Below are 21,581 nucleotides of genomic sequence, written 5' to 3'. Positions count from 1 at the left end.
AGGACTGACGTGAAAAGGAAGTTGCTGACAGGCAGAAGTCGTAACGAGAAAAGATGAGTGTCCTGACATCATGAGACAAGCCACTTTACTTCCTATTCACTTCAATTTCATTGTTTGTTTTGTGTGCATGTACAAAGAGAAATGCACAGGCATCCCAAGTGTGTAGCTTTCTATTTATGTTACTTTCCTCACTTGCAAAAGGCCACATGCACACACAGAAACACACAAACGTTCTAATCGATGTATGCCTCTCTGTGTTTCTGCCTATATTTTATTTGTGTATCTTTGTTCAATTGTGTGTGTGTGTGTGTGTGTGTGTGTGTGCTTATGTGTGTGTGTGTGCTTATGTGTGTGCATCCACGCATGCTGCCTCCCACAATAGCCCAGTAATAACACTCAAGAGGGAGCGAGAGAGTAGGCCTAATTAAGCTGTAGTTGTCCATTATCTTTGTACATCTTTCTCTACCCTCTAAATCCTTCTCACTGTCCTTTTCCCTTCCATTTGCTGCTAAATGTAAGTCACTCAAACATAGCTACAGATGGTTTCTTGTTTATTGTAATCGGTTCATCTTCACTGTAGAACTTGACCCCATGGAAAAAACACCCCTGCAGATGAACACAGGGATGTAGGGAGGGAGAGAATGAGGAATGAACAGATGATGGGAAGAAATTAAGGAAGTATAGTTTGTCAAGAAGGCATATAACACATACTGCACAGATAGCTCCAAAGCTATCTCCATTGTTTTATCTAATGTTCTTATTAAAGCACTTCTTGACACTCAAAAATTCTTGAAACTCCATATTTTACTCGGTAGCTAATGTTTTAAACCAGATTTTAAGACGTTAAAGCATTGGTTACAATTTGCAATAATTTCACTCCATTTTTGTCATAATCTTTTTGTCAATGATCTCATCAAAGTAGCAAATCAGAGATGATCTTGAGGCTTAAACGTGTGTAATACTCTTTACTTTAAGGATCTACGGAACTGCAGTTGAAATATGTTTTTTGTACCCTATTTACTTTTCAATATCTTGCACTTTTCCACCATTTGTCCGAATATAAAATCGCTCATATAAAATAACTTTAAAACATATTGCCGTTGGGCAGAGTTGGTCTCTGAGGTCAGTGTGGAGAAGTAAAAATCAAATGGCTGGATTAATCTTATGTGGACAATTATTTCCAAACCACAAGTGAAATGATTTAGTCAAGCTCCTCATCCTTCCCCTCATAAATGAAAGCAGCGTACGGCCTGCTGTCCTTAGATTCACGGTGATGTGTTTGATTGCTTCATTTGTCATAACATATTACAGAGAATGTATTAAAGAGGCATCCAATGTCAGTTTAGTCCAAAATCAATTTTAGACACGCAATTGGACACAGCGAGAGATTGTCGTCTATTTATCTCTCACGTCTTAGGTTTTGTCTTATTTATCTCTATTTATCTGCATTCCTTTTTTTCAGTTTATGGGTTTTGTGTACAGGCCTGTTTTGACTTGACAGTGATACGTTTGTAAAGTTAGGTTTTAAGGTATTTTGAGTCCCCCCACCCCGTTTCTGTTCGATGCGTCATTAAAGAGCATTAAAAGTCAGATTTTCTCTTACTCTGTAGCTCCTGCGAGTAATACAACCGACATGAAATCCAACCTTATTCCAAATTCCTTTTTCATCTTTTTATTTTCTGTTTAAAAGCTGAGGTGAGAGAAGAAACAGGGATGACAGCACAGAAGAGAGAGTATGTGTGTGTGTGTGTGTGTGTGTGTGTGTGTGTGTGGGGTTAGAGGTTAAGTGCTGTGAGAGAAGTGTTTGAAACAAAGGTGCGACATGCCAAACGAGGCGGCAAGATGAAGGGGTGAAGGCGAGGTAAGCTATGGATAGGATGGAACAGAAATGAGGTTAATGAGAGAAAGGGAGGTAAAAAAAAAAAAAAAAAAAGGAGGAAAGGGTAAAAGGAAGGGAGGTGAAGGAGGGGTAAGAGAGGGGAAGACAGAGAGAGTTGAAGGAAAGGGTAAGCCTGTAACTTCGTATGTAGCAGTAATTAGAGCAAGGCTTGTCCCCAGTGAGGCAAATACACACTCACACTGTTAATGCACACACACGGTTATGGCCCTTCATTGCCCATTGAGCCCCCCTCTATGGGAGGTGAATTGGCTGCTTTACCCCCAGTCCACATTAAGCATTTCAAAGAAACATATTACCTCAGTGCACACACTCCATCGTTATTTTTTCACAGCTATGCACAGACACGCACAGGCTAAACTACAAAACAGTCACACATCAACTATACACATAACACACATAATCACACACTTTAAAATGACCATTAATATTGTTTTAAATAATGCGGAAGCAGGTATATATATAGTGATACTTCAAAAACATCAGCAGCATTGGGTAGCGGATGTGTAGACCAAAGAATAATGTATCAATAAATTTACCAGATAAATAAAACATAAGGTGTGTTATAAGGTCACTGTTTGCGTGTTGCAGATATTAACTATTTAGCAGTTTTGACTGACTCAGTTAACCATATCCTGCTCACCGTATAGCTGCTGGGCTGTGCATTTCAATGAGCTTCTATGGGAGGAGTGCTTTTTTTCCTCCTTTTTTTCACGTCAGCGTGGGAGCAGGCTATACTTGCTTATGACATGTTTAGCCTCTGAATGGCTCCTGATAACTTCATATCAATCAAACCTTTGTCAGCAAAAAAGTTGACTCAGATCCTGTTTTTGCATTATGAAGAAAAAACTACGGAACAAGACAAAACAATTTCATTCATCATTCACTGTAAATAATTGTCCATATATCTCCATACACTCAAGTGGTAATGCTGGTTAACTGTGTTTCTCTCATTTCCCTATAAATATATGCAGTCAACTTTCACTCACATTATTCATTCACATTTAGTTATGACATTTAGTCAGGTGTGTGTATTTGTGTCTGTGCATGTGTGTGAGCCACGGCCTTCTCCAGGTAATGACTTGTGCAGTGTCCAGTAGTGCTGAGTATGCTGTTGATGCTGACCACATACAAACTGTATTGACTGCTGTGGTTTGGAGTATTGATATGTGGCCACTTAAAACACTTAGTCTATTGTGTGTACGCCATCTTTTAATTTAGATTAGACTGTATGGAGTAGCAATAGCTTTACATATAGCCTCTCTCTGTCTTATTTATTGAACTACTCATACTCTATTTGTTCCCTGTTCGCATTGCATTGCAACCACCAACCTATACATATAGACCTGTATCCTTCCTATTGCTTACCTTTTTTATAATACATATTTACCTTATCTATTTGCCTTTCATACCTACAATATTTGTATATTAAAGTTCAATGTATTTTTGAGTAATTACTATTATAACAATTCTCTGTTTTAAGGAGGAAAGAGCAGCAAGAAGAGAGAGGGAAGCTAGGAACTTACATTTTGGGAGCATTTCAATTTAAATGTGACTTTACTGCAGCGCTAGCAAAGGTTTAGTGGCAGCAGCAGTGCAGGCTGAAGGGTTGTGTTTAGCTATGGCAGCTGCTTTTAAGGAATTGTATCTACCACTACCAGTTTTAAAAGTGAGAAGTGGTGGATGTAGTGCCATTTATAAGCTTATAAGCTGCAGTGTGATATACCTTTATTTGGGTGCTTCTTACTATGTATGTGTATGTGTGTGTATGTGTCTGTGAGTGAGAGGTTGGAGAGACGCAGAGGCGATTCAGTCGTTCTTGACACTGAGTCCCAGCCTGATCTTGCACTGAATGACACAGTGTCCGTACTTTATCTGCATTCATGTCACTGTGTTTGCATGTGCAGGATTTCAGCCATGTGTGTTTGTTGTAAGAATGGTGTTTTTGTGGTGTTAGTTATTGCTACCAGTACCACATCATGCTGAAGGCTGTTGAAATCCCCATACAGAGTTAATATACTATAATGTTTTCTCCATTAACTCTCTGTCTCTGTCTTTCTGTCTGTTTCACTTCTTCTCTCTGTCCAGATTCGGGAAGAAAAAAGAGGAGAAGAAGGACTCAAAAACAGCTCTCCAGCAACAGAAGTCAGGCCTTCTGAGTGATCATGAGTTCGAGAGGATGAAAGATGAGAGAGAAAGGTAGGAAGCTTTGATGATTGTTTGCTTTAAATTTGCTGACATGCAGACTCAGATACGGTGTATATTCAGAGAAATATTTTTCATTAAGGAAATTTATGTAAGCATCTTTTTTTTCTCCTCCTTGATTGCAGATGATTGTTCACTTTATTAACATCTCTACCATTCTTTTCTTTTATTGCTTATCTTTCTTTTCAATCTCTCCAATCCCTCTATTCCTCTGTACTCCCTGCTTGTCATTCCTGAGCTCTTTACTAATGCTGTACCACTGTGTGCTTTGTTTAAAGGTAGCCCTTGTTAGCCCTGGTAGTCCTATAACTCAGCCATTATAAACACTCTCTGTGTTTTAATGCTATTTCTGGATGTCTTATCTGGCTCTCCATCTGTCTGTCAGGATCGAGGCAGGGCATCCTGAGCTGCGAGAGCAACAGCTCAGAGACCAGCAAGGTGGCGGTGGCGGGTCGGCCTATCCGGATGTCGAAGATGACGACACAGACCCCAACTACGCCCGAATACAATCCTTCAGGAACCGTGAAATGGGTCCAATGTCACTGCCACCGTCTCAGTCACCTCCCTACAATACAATTCAGCACACCCATCCTGGCACCCCTTCCTCCCAAGGCCGTTCTGCCTTACCAGGGCATGGGAATCATGGTAACGACCCTGGAGCCATCCCTGATGGTGACCCCCTTGATAGGCTGTACGCCAAAGTCAATAAACCAAGGGGAGCTGGAACTACATCCCCTCCTGTCTCTGCTACTGCTAATGACAGGTAAGGCACCATGACCTTCTCAGGGTATACTTACAAGAGTCAATAAAGCTCCAGCCTCGTGCTTGAGGGCGGTAGTTGATGTTTTTAACCAAAGCAAAAAGGTTTGGTTCGGTAGTTTGACACCCAGTGGCAAAATTGGTACAATTTGATCAATTATTCTTACATTTAATTTTAGCTTTTGCCTTTTTGAAACCTGCAAAATAACCTGGGCCCCTTTCCTGGAGCTAGGCCTGGGCCTAAAGCTCCCAGGTTTCTCCCTGTTCCTTTTCTCTTCTGTCCATCTTCACTTTTACAGTGCAATATTATCTTGCTGATGCTTCATATTTCTCCCTCTCTTTTTCCCTCACCTGTCTAAATCAAGTGTGTGTGTGTGTGTGTGTGTGTGTGTGTGTGTGTGTGTGTGTGTGTGTGTGTGTGTGTGTGTGTGTGTGTGTGTGTGTGTGTGTGTGTGTGTGTGTGTGTGTGTGTGTGTGTGTTTGTTTGAGAACAAGAGAGGAATAGAGAGACAGACAAAAAGGAAAGATTGAATTGTTTGTGCTTGCTTTGAGCTTCAGTGTGAGCGCTTGTGTACTCATGTACCCACTGACATACAAGTGTGTGTGTGTGTGTTGTGTGTGTCCCAATAAAATCCCTGCAGGGTTCAATGTGTTCCTCTCAGCTCCACAATCCTTACTCCTAACCTTTATTATGCCAGTCACAGCTCACTTACTCTTGAATATATCTGCCAGTACAGATATCCTCACACACAGACACACACATCCACCTAATTTCTGTACCTGTCTTCATGCGAGGAAGTAAACCTGTTTGATGGACAGTTCCAGGCTTTAAAGTGATTCTGACTTAGTGTTTTTTCTCATATTGTTTCCTTTCTGCATAAATAGTGATTCATTATGGAAAGTCAAGACTCTATTGACCTTGGCTTGTAGTGTAGACTTCTTTAAGATTTTTATTAAAAGTAAATTGCTCAGATTTTTGGTAATGCGGAAGGGAAAGGGATTCAGCTAAGTTCAAACCTTAGTTCAGTTTTAGCCAATCCAAAACAGGGATGTATAAGCAGTGCCAGATTCTTCCAAACCTATACCAATGTGAGACACCACTGTCTTTAAGTAAATATAAGTAATTGCTACTTAAACAGAATGCCCTAAAAATAAATCGTCCTAACTTGTGTAAGTATGTAGTATTCTCCATGTTTTCTTATTGGGATTTTGTAAATAAACATTTGCTTGGGCTTTAACAATGCATGATTATATGTACAGCTAAATATGCTAATCACAGTAGATCTATTTAATATTAAAGCATCATTGTTTTTCTGTAAATATGTGATACGGTATGGCAGTGTTTCAGTTTTCTAACACTAACTTCTAACTAAACTAATTAAATTATAAGATAATACTACTTTATTCAACAAACTCATAATTAACTAGATGTATAAGAAAGTTGAATGGATCCAGTGTGGGCTTGTGACTACCTAGTTTAATTTATCCAATATTTATTTACTCAAGTTTTCCCATCTATTTCCTCTTTCCTTCCATAAAAGAAGTAAAACAAGTTTAAGAATGTCTTGATTTTGGAAACCTATATCCATGGCCACAGCAGTCCTGGCAGATAGTGCTATTCATTTATCATCACTTCCTGAAACCTGATGATGCAGACAGAAGCAAGTCCAGGTATTGGCTGACAGTAATCGATGGTGCCAAAAAAAGAAGGTAGTCGTGTCAGCGGTGTCTGTGTGTGCGTTACTCTGTGTTACTGTGTGTCAAGGGAGGCCGGAGCCACGGTATGCATGTGGGAGACGGAGATAAACAAAATCGCTAAGGACTCCATTCCATCAGCAGCTCAGCAAAGCAATCAAGCACACCGATTTACACACACACACACACACACACACACACACACACACACACACAGTAAGTACAGTAAGTGATGCAGTGACAAAAACACCAACAACATAGAGCTCACAAATGTACAAAGCTCTATGTGCATGTACCGCTCTGTGTGTGTGTGTGTGTGTGTGTGTGTGTGTGTGTGTGTGTGTGTGTGTGTGTGTGTGTGTGTGTGTGTTGTATTGTGTGTGTTGTATTGTGTCTGTGTGTGCAGACCATATATAAGATGTAGAAAGTTGTTCTGGTAATCATGGATATTAATAGCAAAACTATAAAACAGGCGTTGCCTTGTGCTTGACAATGATGATTGTAGGGCTTTGATTGTAGGATGAATTTTAGGGCTGAAACAACACCATCAGCTCAGTTTGATTTACACCCTCCCCTGGAAACCGTTAGTGCTGCTGGATGACCAAATAACCAGTTTATTCAGTCAGTGGAAGTATTAATAACTTTAAGTGGGCCTTGATTCAAAAATAAAGATCAGCTGGAGTATTCAGGACACAACACTTCATAATGCTTGCTGTAAATTTGTCAGTTGCTACTTTCACCTTCTAGTATAGGCCTTGTTACTTTGCTACTTTGAAAAACATTGTCACATTAAGAAGTTGATATCTTCTTAATGGAACAATAATTCAAAGTAATACACTTAAAATAGAATTAGTGTGATTATACCACTATTGTTTAGTTTCATTTGTGCTACCTCCCTTTAATTTCTGGTCATCGGCTGTTAGTAACACACAGCAGAACTGACTCTGGATCAGCAGAATGCAATTTTTTTATTGTCTTTGCTTACCCATGCAGTCTGCTCTGTAACTACTGGTGCACCTCCACTAATTTGAAAAGCCTCCATAGTGATTTTACTCTGGAACTGGGTCCGAGCCAAACACTAAAACACCTCATAAATGCTATGCTTTCATATCAGCAAGTATCTCTGCGATACATGTGTAGCAAAGTGCACATTATCAATCAATAGGCACTCAGTAGTTGCCCCTAATAATCATAATGCTTAAATTTGTCAAAAGCTTTGACAAACTCTCCAGTAGAGGAGCAACAGGCTTCTGAAATAACAATGATGTTTTCCCTTTTTTTTTATTCTTCACCTACTTTTCCAATGATTGATTCAAATAAACATTACAGGTGCACACAGCCTTCTGCAACACTTTCATTGTCTTTGCAGGAGTTCAAACATTATGTCAGTTCCTTCGGACAGCTGACAGCATCGTGTTGCAATTTCCATATATACTGTAGGTCTTAAAATAGAGTAAATTATATTCCCCAGCACACATTTATGTGGCTGGCTGCATGTGCGTGTTTGTGCATATTCAGTGGTTTGCTTTAAACAGCACTATTATGGAAGGCTGGTTATTTAACCACGCAGCACAGTAATATATCACACTATCTGCTTCTCAACCAGCCCACCCCCTTTAATTCTAAAGGGCACTGCCAGCTCAGTTCCTTATGCATGGAAGAGTTTAATGCAGACTCATTTAGTAAACCCATTACACAGGTAGGTATTTCCTATGTAATCATCCTTTACATGAGACAACCTCCACAATAAGGTGTCTAATTTAAAAAATGCTATGTGAAAACATTGGCTGTCCACATTAACATTTGCAGGTTATTTTTATATTTAGACCTTACCTTTCCTCTGTGTGATCTGCTATATTGACATGTCATAATAAGTGACACAAAATGGGTTAGAAAACAACAGTAAGTTGTCTTCCTATATTTACTGCAACACGGCTCCCCTGGCCAGGCTTATGTCATCATCTTCACATTTATCCTACACTAGAGACAGTTTTAAAAAGCAAAAAGCCAGCTAAGTCCGGATGGAGTAGTAAATCAGTGAGGGAAAAAAAGATGCATTTTCAAATTCAGTCAGCTTAGTATGGACGTACAGTTTTTCTCCTGGTGTCCACCCTCCTGCAGCTCCTCTGCCTCTCTTCCATCTCAGTACGCAGATGGACCGATTGGAGGGCCTGAGTGGCTCACATAGGGAAGGAAGTACCAGTGGGAATCGGGCTGGGAGAGAAAAGGACGCAAGCAAAGGAGCTCTTTAGAAAATTTTCAAGTGGAGGGCAGGATTCTTCGCCCACCCTCTGCGTACACACACACGCACACACGCATACACACACACACACACACACACACACATGCATACACACACGCATACACATATATACTAGCTTTCTCACACCCTTGTCCTCTCAGGCAAACCATTTCCTCTGTCTTGTGCACTCACACACTTACTGTAGGTGCATGTACAAAACTGAGGTAGTTAGGATGTCAAACACACACACAGTTCATTTTCTGAAGTGACCACCCAAGCTTTGGATGAGTGCTGCCCTCCGTTTTCTTGAGTGGGTGCCCCCTCCCACCCTCGCCCATCCACTACCTAACTCTTCCAAGTGCCCCTTGCAGGTTACCATAACAACCACGACCTCTGGCACTCCACCAATTAGAAAACAATCAGTCTGGAGAGACCAGAGTGGAGTGAGCTTGAGAGAGAGGTACTGTAGCGATAAGTAGAGAGCAAATACCATCAAGAATGAAAGAAAGAAATGTCCCCCCCCCCCCCCCATCACATCCAACATGCTGGAACTGAATGTTGGAAGTGAGAAACTCTTCTAGAAGATGTAGCTTTGGTTGTGCTGGAAGAGCAGCCACCCACTGACTGCTGACTGCTTTATATCAGACAGTAATAGGCTTTTCCTCTGTATAGCAAGATTTCCTGTGGGATACTAGTCAGTGTGACACAATGTGAGATGTAGTAGTGTGAGCTTCTTTTGACTACTAAAATGCTACACATAGGCAAATGTATTAATTTCTACACAAACTGTACCTTACCTAAATATTTAAGCTTGCATATATAGATTGTGCTCGTTTTACTTCTCAGAGTACATGAAAGGAAACAACATCACTCCCAAATTGTGCATTAATAGTCAGTATGGTGGAATAGAGACCATGAGAGACACAGAGGGAGCTTGTATACAGGAGAGAAATATAAGCATTTAGCATTGCTTGGCTGGTCACTGGAGAGGCTTTCTTTCCTCCATGTTAATTAATCAGATATTCTCTCAGCTCAATTAGTGCCACACACACAGGCCTTTTTTTTAACACAGTAATACATACTCGCTGTCTTTATCTTACACACTTCTCACACACAGAGTGGAGGGGCGGGGCCGTGTGTGTGTGTGTGTGTGTGTGTGTGTGTGTATTAGGGGATGTATCTTTGCTAGCTTTGGGTAGAAACATGATTTTGGTACGAATAAGCATTAAAGCAAAGTCACAAAGAAAAGCTCTTTCTTAGCATTACTGAATAAACAACCAAGGTCACATTAACGCAAAATGCTTTGGAAAATAGCTGCGATAGGAGCAGTAACTTACTGGCCCGATTGTAAAGGTTTCTATCACATTTCAGTTGATTCTACAAGGATTTAATGCAAGTCCTACTGTCTCTTTGTGACATCCACACATGTAGCTCCTCATCTTTCTGACAAGTGAGGGCAATTAATGACTGTTCTCTCCACAAAACAAAATGCATTGGTTGGTAAAGCAGCTTAAAAGAACCCACCCCATCTCCTACCGCCTGTTGATTTCTTGTAACAATGAAGACAATATTTCTCTAATCTTTACTAACTAGTTTTACTTTATATATAAATGCAAAAGAAAATTGCATTATTATGGAAACTGTGATAAGAAATGTGGAATTCATCAATTAAAAAAAAAACAAAAAACAGAGAAGCAAGCAGATTCAAGGACTATGGCGGATATGAGAGAGAAGTTTGGAGTGTTTTGGAAGGAAAGGGAGGTAAAATGGAAGGTTAAGTGGGATTAGGAATAAAGGGGAGGAATGGGAGTTGAAGAAAGAAAATGGGACAAGGGGTGAAACAGAAGAAAGGTACGGAGAAGAAAGAGCCAGAATGAGTGTTAAGAGCGAAAGGAACAAATTAGCAGGAGGAAGTTTTGAAGAAAAGGGGGATTTCATTCTAAAAGCAGGAAGAGAGGGACACAGAGTACAGGTTAACGGTTATTGAAAGCATCGAAATCAGACAAAAGAACAGAATGAAAAGAGAGGAGAAACGAGCTGGAGAGATTTGGAGTAAATGATTGAGGGTGGGTGCATGTTTAGAGCAAAAAAAAAATGAAAGCAAAGAGGATGATTTGGAAAAGAGAAAACAGGGTCCACATTTTGCAGGCTGAAAGGAGCCATGAGTGGACCCAAATAATTGCAGGAATGAGGATCAACTGGTGAAAAAAAGGGAGAAAAGAAGAAGTTGCGAGGGATTTAGAGGAGAAGAGAGGCTAAGTGGATGTTTTAGGATTATTCAACAGATGAGTTGGGGAGCAAGGTGGATGGAGTGAGGACATGCAAGGAGGATGAGGGGGGGCGGGGGGGTCAGTGAATGGCCAGGACTAAAAGGGCAAATTAGACTAAGAAAGGGAGATGGGAAAGTACAGAAAAGTAAGAGAAACTGAACTGAGATGCTGAGAGTGTGTGTGTGTGTGTGTGGGGGGCAGACGAGAAAAAAGCCCAGACTGTGTGTTTTCCGGACTCAAAGCGTGTGATTCAGCCTGGCTAATAAGAGAAAGCTCTCAAGAGACACTCGTCCGCTCCATTCCTTCCTCCCCCTTGCTCTCTTTCCCTTCAGTATACCCTTTCTAGGTCTCTCTTCCCCCTGTTGCACTCTCTTCCTTCTCATTTATGATTTCCGCCTCTTTTATTTGCACAAGTACTTTTCAATGAAAAATAAATTCCATGCAAAGGACATCCGCCCACGATGAGGCACGTACACGGTAAAAGGACACATGGGCACAGAGACTCAGGCTCTTAGAAGGACACACAAACAGATGGACACTAAAAGTTTGAAGACACAAAAGATACACGCTCAGGGACGGATCTTTCACGTTATTTTCCATCTATATATGGATGCTTGTTGTTCCTTTACTCTTTTATCTTATACACCTTTCATACATTAGTATTAGAGTAAATTAAATTGACATTTCCGTTGTGGTCACCCGTAGCTAAGCAACATGTACACTCTGTTTTTTGTGTGCATATTGTGTGTGTCAGATTCTATTTGGCCAAGACTTTTATGGTTCATACACAGTGCATTACTTCTTATTGTGCTCTTTCACCATGTGTGAGAGGGTAAGTGAATGTTTTTTTTTTTTTTTTGCCATAATTATTTTAACAGAAAGCCAAGACAAAATGTATGTATAATATATGTTTTCACATTCATATAATCAACGTGAGCTTGCATTTTATCTTGTCACAGTGAATCCAAGTCTAGTGTACGCAACATGCTTCGCTCACTTACTATTAAGTTTGGATCATAAACAATTTATGACATTAACAAGTGTTTATATTAGGGCTACATATTTCTGTTCACATCATTAATTCTTGAAGTTGTCATCACACCTTTCAGATAAATTAAAATTCATGTTTGGGGATGAAGATCAGGCTAAATAATTGTGGTTAGGTATTATGCATGAAGTTGAGTAAAATTATTCTGGTCAAAGTAAAGGCTGTTTTTTGCTTAAATAAATCTAATAAAAATATCTTGCTTAAGTTCACATGGCCAGCAAATATTTGTATAACCAGCAAAGAAGATTTGACAGAGAGCATTGGAGTCATATGAAGTAAAGGTCAGCTGGAGTGACTTCTCAAACTTCCTGGAGTGATTGGAGCGATTCTTAGTCAAGCTAAAATCAAGTGTAAAATGACCTAATGGTAGATGTTTACGTTACACTTTCCACAATGTGTACAAAAGTAATATATGGATATGACTGTGGCGAAAGCCATAACATTGTTGTTATTATTATTATATATATTATTATTATAGTTATATTGTAACTATGGTTCTCTATCAGTTTGTTTGTAGATACCTGTTAATTGTATGTTCTTTGTGAGCCTGAAACTACACCTTTCCTACAAGAGTGTTTTCTCTTTTTTCTGTTTAGAAAAAAACCTGATCCCTCTATTGGCCTGTCCAAAGGACTGAAACTCATAATTTCCTAATACTTAATAACAAATATTAATCATAATATTAATCTAACCTTCAGCACATAGACAGCACTGTGACTCAGTAGTTAACACTGTCGCCTCACAGCAAGTAAGCACTGCTGAGTACTGGGGATCAATGTGTGAGTTTGCTTGTTCTCTCTGTGTTTGCATGGGTTTCCTCCGGGTGCTCTGGTTTCCTCCAACAACCAAATAGAAGTTAGTGCTCTTGTCAGCGCTCCTGTCAGTGCCCCCTGGCCAAAAAGGCACTGGCAAAAAGAAGGAGTTGGTCCCTGGGATCCTGCGGCTGCCTACTGCTCCTGTGTATAGGTTAAAGCAGAGGACAAATCTTAACCTACTGGTGACGGATCAGAAAAATGCTTAGTCTATTAATGGCTTAGGAAGGCACTGACAAACAGTGTTGTACTGCCAAGTGGGGCAGCAGATCACAAAACATTGTATAGATTATTTTAAAGGCAATGTCAAACAACAACTTTTGTTGTATAATTAGGAGATGAATATAAAAAAGTGCAGAGACAGTGTAAAAAGGCTACAGAGGATACCTTGGGAAGAGCACAAAAACTGTGATTGATCAGCTTGGGCTGATTGTGTTTCCTCTTGCAAGTCTCTCATGCCAATAGAAATTGTTGAGAGTGAAGACAACATAAAGCATTGTGAAGAACAGTTCAGTAATTGTCTCCTTTTTATCAGCACACATCTAATGGTTAAGTAATCTTTGTTATCCCTCAGTGGGGCACTTCGTTTCACAGCCAGCAGAGAATAAAAGACGGCAGTTCATACACAACATAACATAACATACATTCATATTCATACGGGACAACTTACATCAAGGTAATAATAAGACTAATGGTAGCTATGACAAATTAGCTCTTAAATCTCTTGGTTATACACCTTGGTGCAATGTACCTGCAACCAGATGGCAGCAGCCTTTATTCATAAGACAATGGGTGACTTGGGTCAGCAAGGATAGATTTGGCTTTCCTCATGGCTCTGGCACTGTATAGAAGGGATAACTCTTGTATCCCTGCAATTTTGCCATACATTTTCACAATGCTGTTTAATCTGTGCTTATTTGTCAAGGTGCAAAGCCCGTCTCCACTGCCGATCGTTTCTCTGTATCACACTGAATGAAAGCACGTAAACAAGCCATAGCAAGACAGTAGTCTCCTGTTAGGTAATTAGACAAGGTGAACCTTCCCGTCGTTGTTCTTTGTCATGAAGTGAATAAAATAATTGAATCGGAAGCTGTTGTGAGAAATATAAATTTTAAACGTGATCATGTACAGTACAGTAAATCTGTCTGCTTTTTCTGTAGAACTATCAACCAGATGAATATAATACTGGACTATAAATCAAAACCTGTGCTGTAGGTAACTCTCATGGGATAGCCCTTGTGTCCGGTATAAATCCAGCTTTAGAGAGATGCCATCCACAGCTATTGTGGTTGGCAGAGGCATTAGGCAAATTGGCCTCCTGTCACACACACATGGCTGTTAAAGTCAAAGGGGAATGTTGAGCCAGACAGCCTGTCTACATGATTTTGTGCCAGCCTGTTTACCACCTGTAGCGCTCTCTCTCTCTCTCTCTCTCTCTCTCTCTCTCTCTCTCTCTCTCTGGCTTTCAAAAACACACATACGCACACATAGAAGGCTTGTCTAAATAATGTTATGCCAGACAATTTTCAAACTGTACAATACGCACACGCAGAGACACACACACACACACAGATTATCATGAGGATAGGATGCCAGCCTCCTTTGCCACTGTGAGTGTCTCTCTTCCACACGCCGGCTTTTAGACAGCTAGTCTGATTGATGTCATGGCAGTCGATAGAGCGCTAATTACTCCCCGTGCTTTGACGGCGCCGTGTAAGGAGCAGTGTCATATCCCGTCAGATGCATTTTAAAAACACGTGTCACTTCCTGTTAGCCTGTTGAGGAAAAGAAAGCAACGGAGCAACCTGACAGCTCCTACACTCCACATACACAACCGCTCTGTATTACTTTTTCTTTGACACTCTTTCTCCCCTCTCCCTCCCTCCCTCCCTCTCTCCCTCCCTCTCTCCCTCTCTATTCTTGCCCCTGTCTTTCTTTTTGCCTTTGACCCACCTGCCAGCATTGGTGATCTTTTGTTGTCAGACTTCATTAGCAGAGACGTCAGCTAATTAGAGCCGAGCACAAGCTTGGGAGATTAGGAGGAAGAAGATGATGAAGAGCGCGGCAAGGGAGATATGGAGGGAGGCAAGAGGGAGGCAGGGCAGAGGAGATGGAGATAAGCCGATGATGAAGAGATTAAGATGGAGTGGGAGGGAAGGAGAGATGGATGGTATCAAGGTAGGGATGTAAATGACAGCAGAGATGATTACCTGCATAAACTGTGGAGGGCAGAATGAGGAGAGAGAGAGAGCGGGAAAAGGATGGATGGAGATGCAAGAAATTGAAAATAGATTGTGGAGAATGGAGAGTGGCAGAACTGTGAATATTTACTGCACTAAATGAGTCACAGTGAAGGAAAATGTGAAAAGAAAATTCAATGCATCGTAGAAATGTCAACATTACAGAACATTTAATATATAGAAAGCTCATATCCATGTCAACACACACATGATGGACAATAACTCACATTGATTAAGTTGTTTTTCTTACTTGTAGTAATTGTGTGTGTGTGTGTGTGTGTGTGTGTGTGTGTGTGTGTGTGTCTACAAGTGAGAGCAAGCAGCCGAGTGAAACACAGATACAAGATAGAGAGTAAGAGAGATAATGCATTGACCTGTGTCCGGTGTTGTGATCTCTTCTATCCTTGTAAGACACAGCTGATAACGATCCTCTACTCTACAACTAGACACCAGGGAGAACACACAGGCCAGCACACATCTGCGGACGTGTGCAAAGACAAAAAAGACTACAACTCCCTCTTGTCACCATCAGTCAATATGAAACTACATGTTCCCTCACAGCTATCGACTGTGCTTTGTCTCCTGTCATTGCCAAAAGAGCAAAACAGCCAAAAAATAATACAATCATTATTATTTTGAGACTGTTCATTCATGAGTTTAAATAGTTCAAATACGAATTAATTCTTTGTGTTGTGTAACAACATGAATAATTACTTGTATATTGAAGTTGTATTTAATTGAATTAAGCGATTGTGTATAATTAAGTTAATTCATGCAATTGGTATCAGTGGTTAAAAAGGTTTTAAGGTCAATGTTCACTTCCTGTTGCATTGAAAAGGGTAAGACAGTCATCTGTAGCTCTGACATTTATGACGCAGCAGCTATTGTCTGCTGCTTTGATTAGCAACAGCAGGATGCAAAGTCACACATTCCCTACTTCCCATTTATATACAGCGTGTACCATCTCTTAAGCTTTTAAATCAATTGCAGTTTATGTTTTCAAGCGTTATTGATTTTTCTAAATGGCTATCATGACTTTGTGTCTGTGCTAATGAAAGGAAATCCTACTTCTACTACTTGACTTTTTTTCAGAAGGTCAACAGCTCTGCCGGTGGGTAGTATTTTTTATTCTTTTCTTGTCTTTGTTCCTTCCAAGAATGCAAGATTGACACTCACTCTGTCTCTCTCACATGCACATTGTAACTTCTGGAAAGTAAATCACAATTGTACTCCCTCTGATGCTGAGTTGTAACACTTTACATCCATGCAAAAGATGTCAGTAGACTATCTTACAAAAGGGTTTTAATGGGTTCCTGTATTCAGTTTTGTATTGTGTGGCTTCTCGTTTATCTACACACATACTAACACACACTCTCACGTACACACATTTGAAACGTGATAAATCAGACCGAGCTGAGAGTCTGAATGACATATTCCCCCGTGCCACATCTAAGAGGAGACCATACATCACCTGTGTGTTTCTCCATCCCTGTGTGTGTGCGTCTGGGAGCTTACGTTTGTGCTGCTGCTTGTGTGGCAGATTGCACCATAGTCCTTTGGCCATTTTGTGTCAGATTTATGAAACCTTTCAGCTCAAAGTCATCTGTTAGAGAGCACTAAAAAACATGCTTGACCTGTCCTTTGTCTTTTTCCTTGTCTCACCCTTTTCTATTGTATCCATCTCTCCATCTGTCCCTGTCTTTCTTTGTGTACATCCCTTATACATGTTTCTCATGGCAGGAAAACCCCAATAGATCATCAGGTGGATATGGCAATTCACTGTGTTTTCCTTTTAGATACCAGCACTGATGTTGGTAATGTCTTACTTAATGTCTCATCTTAAAGTGAACCCGGCTGATAATGCCTTTTCAAGGTATTTACACTTAATGTGGGCATTAGAGTGAAAAAACATTAAGCATCTTTGAAGGTATATAAACCTATGCATAGTCATTTTTTTCCTGAATGGATTGTGTTCAAACAGGCTCTGACAGAAGTCACATCTCGTCATTAAAAATGAATGTTAAATATACATGACCTATATCACATATCACGCTTCATCCAGGCTTCAGCAGCGGGGTTTTGCCTTTAGATGGCCTAAATGACAAAAGATCCCAAAACTGATTAAAAGCCAGCCAGAAAACAGATTTTAAGGCTGCACCATTTTTATAACCAGGCTTGTAAATAATTATAGTCTTTGATGACAAGGACATATTCCTTTGCTGTGGACATTGATTTATTTTATAGCCTATCTTACAATGTTATTAATGGAACAGAATTCTCAATTATTAATAGCAGCATTATTAACAGCTATGCAGAGTTTCCGATTCTGATTTTAAACATTTATAGAATTATTATTGGTGTGACAGAGCAAGAGCAGGAGATTGATCTCGCTGTGTGTATGTGTGTATTTATGTGTGTGTGTGTGTGTGTGTGTGTGTGTGTGTGTGTGTGTGTGTGTGTGTGTGTGTGAGTGTGAGAGTGAGAGTGTGTGTGTGTGTGTGTGTGTGTGTGTGTGTGAGAGAGAGAGAGAGAGAGAGAGAGCGAGAGAGAGAGAGAGACTGCTGGACTGGAGCTCAGACTTATGCTTTTATTTTGAAACATGTAAGCTTTATACACCACTTCTTATTTTTGACCTTAATGTAATACTTAAATGTTTTAAAATTAATGCCATATGTATTTTTGATATGAGATTGAAGTAATTGAAGTGCCCATATTATGAAAAAAATCACTTTTTCTGGGATTTGGGGTGTTATTTTGTGTCTTTGGTGCTTCCACACACATACAAAATTTGAAAAAAAAAAACCATCCATGCTGTTTTGAGTGAGATATGGTTTCTGAATGTGTCCTGCCTTCAGTCTCCAGGTGAGCTGTTCAAAATCTGCACGGCTTTCTACGTCACTAGCCGAAACGAGGGGCCTAGGGGATAACCGTTAGCTAGCTCGTTCTCAATGGCAAAACACTGCTACAACACACACAAATTCACCCTAATCTACAAAATAAATTGTATAGAACTACTTACATGTCCCTGGTCTGCAGGTATTCCACGAAAAGTTGGAAGTGCCTTGTACAGGCCGAAGTTGGAGAAACAGCTAGCTAGCTCATGTAATCCTTAGCTAGCTACTGCGCATGTGCGACTGACAACAAAGATGTTACAGAAGTTGAGAGGTCTCACTCTGTAGCTAAAACAGAGACCTGACAGGGTGAAAAGAGGAGCTGTAGCAATGTGCAGTACAACAAAAATATGGTGTTTTTTGAAAATTAAACCATGTAAACCTATTCTGATACAATGTCAAATTACAATTATGAACCGGAAAATGGGCATAATATGGCCACTTTAAGAAAAGAGAGTTGCAATACAGAGTAATCTACTGTATCACACACAAGCACAGAACAATGCTATTAGGCTATTACACATGAACCAACCCTATTCGTGTTTAATGACCACAAGGTAGTTAAAAAGTGAAGTTATACAAGTCTGCTTTTTATGGCTAACTTGTCTTTCTAAAGTGAATCAATAGCTTCCTCAGTCTGTGGTCATGGAACTATTTGCATAAATGTGTGTGTGTGTGTGTGTGTGTGTGTGTGTGTGTGTGTGTGTGTGTGTGTGTGTGTGTGTGTGTGTGTGTGTATATATTTGTGTGAGTGTTGTGTTATGTCTTTGTTTATCATATTTATTTCTTCTTGAGCCCACCCTCTTCCTTTTATGTGGGGTGATAAATCGTATAAAGTACCCTTTGTTTGCGAGTGTGTGCACTTGTGTGTGTGTTTATGGGTGTGCATGCTGTCTGTGGACAGAAAATGAATGTTTTTCTCCCCAGCTCTCTGTCAATAATATGGAGCAGAGGGTGAGGTGAGAGGTGTGTGTGTGTGTGTGTGTGTGTGTGTGTGTGTGTGTGTGTGTGTGTGTGTGTGTGTCATGTGGAGTTCCTTGTGACACAAATCATGTCTACTGTGATGCATAAACATGAAACAGCATGGCAAAAAAACAGAGTGGAACACAGAACAACAGCAATAGAATAGAAATGTTTGGCTTAAATCTTATTTTTAAGATTATATGGTTTGAATATTCTCATGTCTTTCTACTTACTTTATTTGTAATCACACCACTTATTTCATTTCTCACATTTAATCCTTCCTCCCTAATTTCAAATGCATCCAACATTTGGAGTGGCTCTAATAAAAGAGAATGGGATACCACCCATTACTCAAACATTTAATGAGAATCCAACAGTGGAAAAGAAAACACATAAAATCACTGACAATAAGAGTGTTAAGAGACATCCAGTTTAATGAGCATTGACACTTTATTCTGTTCTTGGCTTGTGAGGCATTATGGGAAGCCCTTGATGCATGACTGTTGAGAAATCTGTATTTGGGACTCACAAGCACATGCATTTAGAAAGGGGTGGTCAGAGGGTGAGGGCAAGAGTAAAGGGAGATGTGGAATGTAAATGGATTTCCTATAAATAATTGTAATGAGCTGCCAGCTTGCCTGAAGCCGCCTATACACGATCCACAGTAAAACCGCTTTGCGCTGGCCGTTGCATTGTTTTCCTATGGGGAGAGTGCTGCCACCCAACTAGGTGGAGCGTACCCTTGGCATCGTGCACCACTCGGAATTGCTGCCGAGCGCTGGGCTCAAAGTTAAATTTATTTCAACTTTGACCTTGTTGCCGCTCTAAGACCTTTAAACGCGCAACCAATTCCAGAAGCAATAACGTACTGTATACCTGCGATGTGCTTTGCCTCTCTGCTCCTCGCCCTTAATCATGTGTAGGCAGCTTAAGGTATTTCTCTGCCTTTTACATTCTGGTACACTAAGCTCCCCATGTTGATGTGCAGTATAAGGTGGTGATGGATGTGATTAAAACATAAAATGACATTGATTTACTTGATAAAATGATCGAATAAAACAGCTAAATATAATGTCAGTTAAAGGTCCCATGACATGGTGCTCTTTGGATGCTTTTATATAGACCTTAGTGGTCCCCTAATACTGTATCTGAAGTCTCTTTCCCGAAATTCAGCCTTGGTGCAGAATTACAGCCACTAGAGCCAGTCCCACAATGAGCTTTCCTTAGGATGTGCCATTTCTGTGGCTGTAGCTATTGAGGAGGAGAGTGGGGGGGGCAAGGTGGAGGGTGGGGGTGTGGCCTTGACCAACTGTCACTTTGCTCGTTTGAAAGCCATGATGTCTCTCTCTTTCTCATGGGTGGGCCACATTCTTTGGGCGGGCAAGGCAGAGAAAGGGGAGGTAACCTTGCTTCTTATGACATCATAAGGAGCAAGATTCCAGATCGGCCCATCTGAACTTTAATTTTCTCAAAGGCAGAGCAGGATACCCAGGGCTCGGTTTACACCCATCGCCATTTCTAGCCACTGGAAGACCATAGGCAGGCTGGGGGAACTCATATTAATGTTAAAAAACCTCATAAAGTGAAATTGTCATGCCATGGGACCTTTGAATAAAGCTAATGAAGAGAACGGTAAAACACGTACCTGCAAAGGTGATAGGGCTCAAGACAAAGAAATGTGTGTAGCTCAGTCATTAAGTGCAGTTAGCATCTGATTTTAACTCTGCTACTGTAGGTGTTTTGCTGCTGCTGACACAGCTCTCTTACCCCTATAGGCTAGAATATGGAGCACAAATACACTCAAGATGTGAACACACAGACACACACGCTGAGACTAGATTTGTTTCACTATAATTCATTCATCTACACAGTACTGTATATACTGTACATAAATCACTTCTTTCCCAATCCCCCAGTGAAGTTCAAATAAAAAAAGAATGAATAAAAGACAGGTCATGCATTATGTATTAAATATTGTCACAAATGAACACTAACACTTAAAATTAAATGATGAATGGATTTAAAACAGTTAACAAGTTTAACAAAAAGGACACCAAAGTGGTTTGGTGGATGGAGGTACTACCAAAAGGACATTTAAATAAAGTCAATGTTTTTTCTGTTATGTGAGGGTGAGAACACATGCACTTGACATGATTTGTGATGTGAGACCGAGGATAATATGTTTTTAGTGCTGCAGCTAATATAGTCATTCACACAGCTCTCTGGGTGTATGGTTTCAAAGAGAGGAAGGGAAGCGAAGGGGTGAGAGCAAAATAAGAGAATGAATGAGAAGAATGTAAGGATAGAAAATTATAAACCAACTGAAGGCAACTATTCAACTATATTTAGATGTGTTGATCAGTCGTGCTAATCTATTAGCTACTTCAAAGTGCTGCATAATATTTGTCTAGCATGTTGCTAAGCCTTTTTTAGCATGCTTATGTAAATGGTGTAATTCTATGTTTCCCCGCTCTACGCCATCATCACTGTCATCTGTGATAGCTGGACATACATGGACATAAGTGGGTTATAGTGTGTGTGTTTTTTTCTTAGCTAATT

General features: G+C 40.2%; 1 protein-coding gene across 5 annotated transcripts in view; it reads left to right on the top strand.

Annotated features, from left to right (window-relative positions):
* The window catches only part of LOC116037778 (partitioning defective 3 homolog B-like), a 221,015-nt gene that overhangs the window by 140,439 nt on the left and 58,995 nt on the right, over positions 1-21,581 (top strand). For all 5 annotated transcript variants that reach the window (XM_036004093.1, XM_036004094.1, XM_036004092.1 and 2 more), the window contains 2 exons: positions 3,986-4,096; positions 4,488-4,865. In XM_036004093.1, coding sequence (XP_035859986.1) covers positions 3,986-4,096; positions 4,488-4,865 — 489 coding nt within the window. The remainder of the gene's footprint in view (positions 1-3,985; positions 4,097-4,487; positions 4,866-21,581) is intronic.

This window comes from Sander lucioperca, chromosome 8 (assembly GCF_008315115.2).
Source record: "Sander lucioperca isolate FBNREF2018 chromosome 8, SLUC_FBN_1.2, whole genome shotgun sequence".
NCBI classification, from domain to species: domain Eukaryota; kingdom Metazoa; phylum Chordata; class Actinopteri; order Perciformes; family Percidae; genus Sander; species Sander lucioperca.
This window is presented reverse-complemented; position numbering and strand designations above follow the sequence as displayed.